General features: G+C 38.6%; 1 protein-coding gene across 1 annotated transcript in view; it reads right to left on the bottom strand.

Annotated features, from left to right (window-relative positions):
- Window positions 1-1,092: 1,092 nt before the first annotated feature.
- Window positions 1,093-10,625, bottom strand: part of LOC122672687 (exosome complex exonuclease RRP44 homolog A) — a 34,712-nt gene continuing 25,179 nt past the window's right edge. The window contains exons 17-24 of the mRNA XM_043870159.1: window positions 9,298-9,409; window positions 7,117-7,237; window positions 6,379-6,438; window positions 6,170-6,275; window positions 5,966-6,061; window positions 1,949-2,030; window positions 1,795-1,860; window positions 1,093-1,480 (exon numbers count right to left, since the gene is read on the bottom strand). Coding sequence (XP_043726094.1) covers window positions 1,282-1,480; window positions 1,795-1,860; window positions 1,949-2,030; window positions 5,966-6,061; window positions 6,170-6,275; window positions 6,379-6,438; window positions 7,117-7,237; window positions 9,298-9,409 — 842 coding nt within the window. The 3' untranslated portion in view covers window positions 1,093-1,281. The remainder of the gene's footprint in view (window positions 1,481-1,794; window positions 1,861-1,948; window positions 2,031-5,965; window positions 6,062-6,169; window positions 6,276-6,378; window positions 6,439-7,116; window positions 7,238-9,297; window positions 9,410-10,625) is intronic.

The following is a 10,625-nucleotide window of genomic DNA, read 5'->3' as shown; positions in this document are numbered from 1 at the left end:
ATTTCTGCCTCCTCTGTTAGATGTACTTGACGTCAAGTATGGACAGTGTAATTGAGAGGATAAAGATCCGTATTTACTCATTCACAAATTTCTTGTTTCATTTTAATATGGTTTCAGTCATGTTCATCATAACCAAATACCACTTAAGGGGTACCAAGTATATATCAGATAGGCCATTTTTACATTAACAGAACATATTGATGTAGGTACCATGACCCAACTATTTGATGTGGGGTAAAGAGGAGTGCTCAGTCCTATACTTTTGGACATACTTGGTTGCAGCCTTTTCACTCACTATGTGGTCCAGTGTTCATGTGGGTCCTGTCCTGAAGATTGTTAATGTATGATTGAAGCTATGCAAAGTTTTTGATGGACCAGAGCTGTTGAGAGATCCTAACAATTGAAGAGGTTACTCTTTACATTTTGATAAATTACAATCTATTTTTTTTTTTTTCAATTTTGTTTGAATTATGTCTCATTGGAGTGTAAAGGGGTGCATTGAATTGCACTGCACGGGTCAAGCTCTCTCAAAAAATTGGATAGGGTTGTATAGCAAACAGGTTGCAGTAGTGATTCCTTTAATTTATGCACACAAGTCAAAATTTACCAGGAAGGTGCAATTAGATTGCAAATCATATTTGTTTTCTTATATTTTTTTCAGATAAACAATTGGAGTCTCTTCCTGCAGTTCTAATAAATCGCACATCACCAAAAAGGATTAAGCTGAAAGATCAAACAGGTGGTGATAGCATTGCAACTGTTTACTGACCATGTTAGATTTATGGAAGAATTTCTTTGTTCTCAACAATGGCTTCGTTGAATGAAGGCTATATGTTGAACGAAGACCATAATTTCTAAAGCAATCTGCACAGGGAGGAAATCATTAACTTGAAATCTCAAGTTCTCTTAGTGTTCCTCAACAATGGCAAACTTCCCCAAGAATTAACAGTTTTTAAAAAGGCATAACACAATAAATTTGAGGTTCATTACTCAAAGGATCAGTAACTATATTACCTGTTGCATAGACCATTCAATTGAGACTGAATCTTTGATTGAGAACCTGGTCGGAACTAGGAAGACTAGAGGGAGATGTAAATAAATATCTTTGAACCCTATTCATAAATGACATGGAACAATGACAAGGGTAACCAAACTTTTATATTTTACATTGCTACAGCTCCAGTGGAGTGTTTCTTGATCATCAAACTCAGGAAAGTATAATCTACTATTTCTTTGAGAAACACCACTGAAACCAAGGATGTGCATTGTAATTGCTAACTTCTAGATAAGGTTGAGCTGAAGCTTTGGCCGGTTCGGCTGTGGCTCCACAACCTCCATGTGAATCCTCACAGTCTGGAGAATGCTGTAACTGATGCTACCATCCATCTTCTTCACCTTCTGTTGCACCTCATCCACGAACCAATCACCCCGTTCCTTCTCTCCTTTTCCCGTCAAGTACACAGGGCCTTCTATACCATATCTGCAGTATATTTAAGAAGATACAGATTCCATCATAAAATGTCTGCTTCTGATTAAAGAAACCATGGGAAATCACTCTCTCCAAAACAAACAGAAAGAATAGCTGCATTTTGGAATGAAAAACTTGAACAGGTGAATAACAATCATTAGGTCTTTGAAAAAAAAATTGTTTGATGACCACCCCACCCGAGAGGAGGAAGAAAATAAAATTGGAACTCCTAGTAATCTTTCTCCACAATTTGCAAAATGTTTGGGAAAAATTATATTCTCTGCACCTAATCATAGCACAAAAAAGATGGAAGGCATAAGACATACTTAGGCACAAAAACAATAAAGCCATTGGATCTTATCTTCACAATTCTGGCTTCAGTGTCAGTAGGCCTGCAAGAGAAAAGAAATTGTATTAAACAGCTATAAGAAAAGCAAGAATATGTATTTGGGTAAGAAGTAAGAACTGTGCACAACTTACCGTTTCCTGAAATAGATGAGCGTATGGAGCTCCACTGACGCCCGGCTAGCCATCTGGGCATTCCTATGCCGATAGTTCAAATCTGAAGAGGTTCTAAATTAGTAACGACAGCAGAAAGTAACTATCTAACTAGGTCACTGACATCTCAGTTACCACATTCAAAAGAGAAATGCTTCTAAGAGGTATGACTGCTGCATCCACAATATAACGATACAACAGTAACTTGAGAAATTTGAGCAAAACTAAAACAGGGAGATCATTGGTATCCATACCTGTTGTTTTGTCAATTTTATATTAATTTCAACACCATATTAGAAACAATAAGCTGTCGCCACTTGTGAATTATATTTGATTCATAGAAGCTACTTATTTAGGAGACTCATGGAAACATTTAGAAAATGCAAGAAGGATCTCCATATGGTCTTTATTGACCTAGAAAGACAGCGTCGTCCCTAGAGAGTTCACCTAGCAAAGTATTAGAGAACAGAAGTGTTTCAAGTAAATATGTAGACATAGTTAAAGATGTATAATGCTGTGGTGAGTCAGTGTAAGATCTTTGGGGGGGGGGGGGGAGGGGGGAGAGGTAGTTAATTCCCAATCACAATTGAGTTACATCAAGGATCAGCTTTAAGCCATTATTTGTTTGCGCTTATCATAGACGAACATGAATTAACCAGAAGCATTAAAAATCAGGTCCCTTGGTGTTTGATTTTTGCTGATGATGTTGTTTTGATGGATGAGACAATAGTAGGGATTAAAGCCAAGTTGGAATTATGGAGATCAACCTTGAAATCAAAAGGGTTTAAGAAATGTAGAACGAAAACGGAGTATATGGTGTGTAACTTTATTTACAATAGGACGGATAATGAGGTGTGAATATTGAGAGGGAGATTTTGCAAAGTGATTATTATAAGTATCTGGGCTCCAACATAAATAAAGAAGGGGAAATAGAGGATGATGTTACACAGAATTAAAATATGATGGATGAAATGGAGAGGTGCCTCCGGAGTGTTGTGCAATTGACGTATTCCTTTAAGGGTTAATCTGTTTGTAACCTACCTGGTTACAAGACAATATTGTAACCAGACTTATATACCCATCCACACAGCTTACTAATTTTTTAAGATACTGTATTCTTTTGTCATTTCCCCCTCCTCCCTCTCCCTCTCCCTCTCTCCCTTCTTCTCCGTCTCCGGCTGCCCCTCCCGCATCCCTCTCCTCTATGGCTCCCTGCTCCCACCCCAACCTCGCTACCACCCACCAACCAAATCCTGAGTTCGACCTGTTGGTGTTTCTGTCGAAGCTATGGGAATCTACAACCAAAAGATTCCATCAAAATCTGACTGTGGCGCTGTAGACAATTGCTCCCTGAACAGAGGAATTGGGTTGGTTGTAAGAACTTACAAGTAATAAAGATTTTTTTTTCCTGCAATTGAGAGCTGAGGGAATGCATAGCAGCAAGGTGGAATTTTTCTTTCCCTTTCTATTTTAGTTTTTATTTCTTAATTTCCCTTGTTCGTTCTTCAAAATTCTGATCAGCAATTTCAAGTTCTTTACTTTCTTTGGCAATACCCTGTTTAAAAAAAAGTTTTATCCCATCTAGTTTATTTCAGTCCAGATTGATCTGAAATTCAGTGGTTGACTTAAAACCTGAGTTTATTAGCCATATTAAAAATCCTTTCTTTTAACTCCTGCCTTGTTTCCATTTTATTTTCCAACCTAGCCTATCACACCCCATAATATGCAGCGGTAGATAGCACTCCCCTTGCCACTCCGACCTTGTCCATGGTTTCTTAGAAAGGTTACTGGAATGTGAAGAACATTAGTTACCGAAATCTTAAGTCACAGAGTGAATTTTGTTGTTGATTCCTGGGGAGGGAAGAGGGCCCGTGAAGTTTTGTTCCTCAACAATCAGAACCAAAATTGGAATCATCCATTTGGATCAGAAATTGGCCCCGCCCCAAATTCCACGGCTCTCCTCTTGTTGTTTTAGAACGCACAGAGGGCATAAATAGCTGAGAAGGCCTAACGGTGAAACCATGTTATTCTCCGAACATTATTGCTAGAGGAACAGAGGAATTGAATGAGGCACTCAACAGAAATTCCGCACAGCTCACACAGTCCTATTAAATCCCTTGCCATCATTGTTGGGTCCTCCGGTGAGGATCCGCCTTTCGCCAACAGCGCGACGAAACCATCGAAACATTATGGGCAACTTCTTCAAAAGCGGAGACCTTAACCTCTACAAAGGTCCACCTAATGAAACATGCACTGCCAGAGCTTCAAGAAGGACTCAAGCTGATCAATGATCTAAACCCATGTGACCAGACCGACGGTGACATTGAGCTTGTGCGCAGGAGGCAGGTGCTTGATTGAGCACGACAACGGAAGAACATCAGAGTCCGACTGTCCTGTCCTAGCGAGGTGTGCCAAGAGGACATGTTAGGTTAATGTGTAGACTTACGAATTTACTCATTCAGACCCATTAAATGACTGAAACATCATTTTATGAAGGTCAGAAATGTGTAACCTGCTTGGTTACAAACAGACGCACCCTTCCTTTAAAACTTAAAAATAAAATTTATATGACAGTCATACGACCAGGTATATGATGTATGGTGCGGAATGTTGGGCAGTTAAAAAACATCATATAGATAAACTCAGTGTAGCTAAGATGAGGATGTTGAGATGGATGTGTGGTAAAACTAGGATATATAAAATAAGGAATGAACAAATTAGAGCTGACTTGGGAGTAGCTCCGATAGATGATAAGCTGCGAGAAAGTTGTTTGAGGTGGCATAGCCACGTACAACAAAGGCCTTTAAATGCTCCAGTATGGAGGAGTGATTTGATTCAAATTGGAGGAGCTAAAACAGCCAGGAGTAGACCTAAAATGACTCTGGGAGAAGTGGTGAGGAAAGACATGAATAGCTTAGGCCTTTTAACAAGTATGGTTATGAATAGATCTGATTGGCGGGAAAGGATCCATGTAGCCGACCCCATTTAGTTGGGACCAGGCTGAGTTGAGTAGTTGATTCCAAAATAAACTAATTACCTCCTATTTAAGTAACGTTTAATTAGCTAAGGCTATGTTTGTTTCCAGGTAAAGAACATGTAACAGAAATTTTTCAAATAAAAAAAATTTCCATTAGTATCCACACGGTCAGCAATAAAAAAAGGCAGACCGTGCACGAGGCTCCCACCATTGTGGGGTCTGGGTCTCTGGGAGGGTCATAATGTACGCAATCTTACCCCCGCTTCACGAGAGGCTGTTCCCCGACTCGAACGCAACCACTACGATGCAATGGAGCAACCTTGCCGTTGCGCCGAGGTCCGAATAACCAATCTGGCTCATTAATTTGCAGACTCAAGTAGGAAAGCTATATACACTAGAAGACCATTGAAATTCGATGATCTCAATTCACAGCAATCAGAAAACACAAGAAGGCTATATTAGGCTTCAGGGTTTCTCAAATGCCACACCTGATTTGCTTTGGGTCAGGAGAAGTTTATCTACAACACATGAATTACCAGCCCCACTCCAACTCCCCCAACCAACAGAGTTCAACACTCAACCTATGAAGGGTGGTAATTACCTCACCCAATCTGCACTTCAGTGTGTTAATCAAGTCCAGTCTACTCTGAACTATTATGAATCACCCTTCTGAAATTCACAAGAGTTTCAACTCCATCAATCCAAATAAAAAATAATTCTAGATGTCTGGCTATGAAATTCTTCAACATAGGCTAGGAACAAAGGCTAGGCAATCAAGTGCCTTTTTTTTTGTTGGGGGGGGGGTGTTGAAAGATTCTATATAAAGAGTATATGCATGCAGCATAAAAGAGGAGGTGTGAATGCACAGATGGTCAATATTCAATCCATCAGCATCACATTTACCGTCCACAGACAGATACACAAGAAAACATATTGGATATACTTTCTCAACAAGAACTAATTGAAAACAACAAAAGACAAAATTAAGATATTGTTCTATGAAGAAATATGAATGCCCTTACTGTCAGCAATACTAGTGAGTTGAGGTCTGTCTTGGAAAATTGGTGGAAGCTTTGATATCCCTAAAGCTGCAGCAAGCAGCCTGTGCACAATAACATCTGCAGGAAAAGAAATTAACCCACTCAATTTCTGCAGAGCCCCATTTCCCAGTTTGACAATCCCATAAAAAAAGAAAATAAATCCTCAGTTCAATAGTTACCACTAACCCGCATATCTCCGAATGGGAGAAGTGAAATGAGTATAGATGGGTGAAGCAAGCCCATAATGGTGAAATTCTGGAGGACTGAGATCTCCACTACAGAAGTAAACTGCCTAAAGGTGTAAACAACAATTAATTAACACACCATGAAGGTTCCTCATTACCAACAAGAATGAGCACACTTTTATTCTATTACATTAATTCAAGTGACAATACCTGAGTCATGCATCTTGTTGCCAATATCCGGATCAGCTTATTGAAGTATGGATCGTCACCCTATCACACATTTTTCATTGAAGGCACATACCTTATAAGGTCAGAAATTTAAATTTAAAAAGAAATGGAGAGTCGGGGTAAGTTTGGGAACACAAGCAAAAAAAATCAATACGACAATACAACAGTATAACATATTGCCCAATAAAATGGGGACACATGTAGCTTACACACAGTTACAATATACCAAATAAAGCAACCCAGAGGCCTGAAAATCAAACTCAATAGTGCATTTATATTCCAAGAAATAAAAAAGAGCATGGCCATTCCAGAAAATGTCCAATACATATTTGCAAGTCAGGGTTTGTGAATGTGTGTGATCCTCTCTTGTTGTAGGTTTGTTCTTGAGCGGAAGAAATGGGCAGTAAAGACCACCTCATCTCTTGAGATTGGCACCTTGACCTCAACAAAATGAGTTAGATGAACAGAGGATACCAAGTAATATTTTGAATTGTGAGACTAGCATTCCATTATAGCTATTTTTCTACAGTTCATATTTTTTGTTCATACTAGCCTTACTAGGAAGTGTGGTGTCTTATGTTGTCTTGTACATATATCTTGTTAACAGAACTATTAGCTACTCACAAAAATCCATATCTGATGATAAAGCCACCCTCATTGTGGTAACAGTATAAAAAGGTTAGCTCTATCAGAAAAACACATTGGAATATACAATCTTACCACAGCACGATCAAGAGAATCGGCCAATGCTTTCGATGATGAAACATCCAATATGAGACCAATAGCAGCAGCTGTACGCAGCAATGGTTCCAGCATCTCTTTGGTAGGACTTGGATGACGCCTGCACATGTAATCAAGAGCTACAAGTGATTAATGACAGAAGAATTGGGTGATGGTAATGATGCAGTTCAAAAGAACAAGGCCAGTAGCAAACCAGGCCATTGGACTGAACCAAGAATGGACCAATATGTTTAACTTTGGATGTCCAATGGGTTATATGGGCCATAGGCTTAGTATTTTTGGGTTTACTATCGTAATGGGCCAATTCCATAGCCCAAATATTAAGATTTAACGAATATATGGGATTAATGTTAGTTTCTATTTTGTAAGTTGTATTTTTAATTTTAGTAGTGTTTCTAGAAGGGTTGAATAAATATGCTACAATCCAGCAATAGTTTATATTTTGAAGGAGACTTAAGGTGTAAGGGATTCTCCCTACCATACATAGGGGTTTCCTACTTTACGTATTTCATTGAAGATATAAATAAAGTGATGATCCCAGCGTTCGAATCACTGTTTGGATTCGCTATGGGCCCATCCAAAGAAATATAGCCCACTTATAAGAGGGTAATGGCAATCTCGTAACTAACCAGATTCTTCAAGTGGTTACCTGGTAAATAAAGGGCTAAGGACACAGAAATAATATTTATTGCATAGGGAAAAACTTGGAATGAAAATTGAGGTAAGAACAAAAGAGGAAAAGAGAGGTAGGGAAGTGAAATTTTGGAAACTTAGGAGTTAGAAATAACTCACAATAGAGGTTGTCCTTAACCTCTTGACCGAGAACAGGTCGGTGAACCAGTATGGAGTCCGGTGATTGAACTCTATCATGATGCAATTGTTTGCATGAAATTTTAAGTGCTGTATCGCAACACCAAGGCTTGCTAAATCCAACATGAGTACTCCCAAAGATCAACTTGGGAAGAAGACGGTATGGTAGTTGGGAAGAAGACGGTATGGTAGTCTCTCTCAGACTCGGCTCTCTCACCATATTCTCTCACATAGCAAAGCACAAAGTTATGTTTTTTTTTTCTTCAATCACATTAATCAAATTCGTGTACAAGGTTGTAGCCCTTTACAAACTTATATCGAAGACTTAAAAAGGCCTAACCCAATCCTAAAATATTAAGGTAACTTAAACTGCCTAGGAAACTAAAAAATAATGAAAAAAACTGACTCAAAACCCTCTAACTTAACTAGTGAAGTAAATTCCGTTTTCCTACTTTCAACCCATATTTAAGGTCCATTAAAGTGACCCATTAAGTGGCCCATTATAAAGAAAACCCATGAAATTAAAGGCCCAACACATACATAACCCAATCCAAAGCTCATTTTCAATAAAATAAATCCTTTACGTGACTTACCTGCATCATCTGTCTTGCCTCTAGATCACTTTTATAAGGACTATTTTGTTTTATTGGATGTCAATGAAATGGCAACACTTACGAATTGAAAGTGAGCGCTGGATGACAAATCAGCAAATTGTATATTTGGGAATGAAATGCACAATATTTGACTCATGTATGAAAAGATTTTGGATCTTTATGACTTCTCCAAATTTTGAATATCCAAATCTTTGTTGGCCATTTATTTAAACAGTGTCTTTGTGAGGCTTACAACCTATGATGAAGACATGTGGAATGCCTCATGCTCACACTCTAGCATTTAATGCTTTCCCTAAGTCTCAATTTTTTGCCTGAGAGAGAGAAAGAGAGAAAAAAAAATAATGAAAGGCAAGAGTAACAGCTTGTCAGCAAGCAGGCCCAATTACACCATTGCATGTTGGACAAAATTTCTGAAACTTTCCTCTTCGAAACATGAATATGTAACTCACAAGTTCGAAAACTATAAGCAGCCACCACTCTGTTGTTATAGTTCTCAAGCATTTATTCATGCACAAGATAGATATATCAGCACATTGGACTCATATTATCAAGTGATATCTCATATCATATTGCAATTGATTTTAGATGAGAATGGCAACTACTCGACTGCCTAATGCAGAACCTCAAATTGCAGCAATGAAACTCATGATCTAAACTGCATACACTATTTATATGAAGACCAGTCCTTCGGAAACAGAGGCCCTAGTTGACACTCATCAGAATGATATGCAAATACCTTAGCAGTGAACACTGAGGAAAGTGTTTCAGGATTTTTTCCGCAACAGAAACATTAGCAGCAAGCATAAATTCCTCAACCATTTGGTTTGCCTCTCGAATCTGATACATTCCTGCAGAAAGAGGTCCAGAATAAGGGATAAGATTAAAGGAAGCAAATAGAACAGAAAATAATGATAACAATAAAACATAAGTTTGAGTTTGCAGTCAAAGCCACTTAGATCGTTGGATAGATTTCTGTGTGATGCAGTATTGAAGACATACTGCAGGAGGACGACCAAGAAAGGCCAGGCCTAGCCTGGCCCTTGTGTTCAGTTATTTTTATTTCCCTGTTTTAAGTTGGTTGGTTCTATATGTTTATGTTTTCGGAAATGGGAGTTAGAGATCTACACATGAAAATGATGTAGAGGAAGTATCGGCCCAGTTCCTGGATTCTCTAGACCTACAGAATGTGGCCCAATCTGGAAGAAAGTACTAAAATTCCTAGGGGCAACTTCCGGACGGCATAACTTTACCCATACTCATCCGGTCCACCATTATAATATGTTTTCGGAAATGGGAGACACAGATCTAAATGTGAAACTGATGTAGAGGAAGTATTGGACCAGTTCCTAGATTCTATGGACCGACAGAATGTGATCTGATCCGGCAGAAAGTACTAAAATTCTTAGGTCCAACTTCCGGGCAGCATAACTTTTCCCATACTTGTCCGGTCCACCATTATAATTTGTTTTCGGAAATGGAAGACACAGATCTACAAGTGAAATTGATGTCTCGAGGAAGTATCGGATCAGTTCCTGGATTCTCTGGACCGACAGAATGTGACCTGATCCAGCAGAAAGTACTAAAATTCCTATGGGCATAACTTTGCCCATACTCGTCCAATTCGCCATTATAATGTGTCAAGCATAGGCATACAATTGAAAGAAGGTTTCTCAATAACTATTAGCCAAAAAATCCCAAAATCTTATTCTAATCGAGATACCTAACTCCTATGTGTCTCCTTTTATATTTGTAATTAGAGTTAGTCCTAGTTAGTCTATAGTTAGTCTAGTCCTAGTCCTATTTTGGTTTTCTATTATTATAACTATGTTTCTAATTTGTGTTCCTAGCATGGTATAAAATCTCGCGATATATCGGCGATATATCTCCATATTTCGCAAATCTCGACATGTCCGAGATACGAAACACTTCCGAAATCAAAAAATACAATATCTCGTCGATATATCGTGAGATATCGACGATATATCGTGGATCTCACGATATATCGCGAGATATTGAAAAAGTGACAAATAGTGTCACACTAAGGCCCCTTTTATGCCATATTTC

This window comes from Telopea speciosissima, chromosome 8 (assembly GCF_018873765.1).
Source record: "Telopea speciosissima isolate NSW1024214 ecotype Mountain lineage chromosome 8, Tspe_v1, whole genome shotgun sequence".
Classification (NCBI taxonomy): Eukaryota; Viridiplantae; Streptophyta; class Magnoliopsida; order Proteales; family Proteaceae; genus Telopea; species Telopea speciosissima.
The sequence above is the reverse complement of the archived record's forward strand: the minus strand, read 5'-3'. Positions and strand labels throughout refer to the sequence as shown.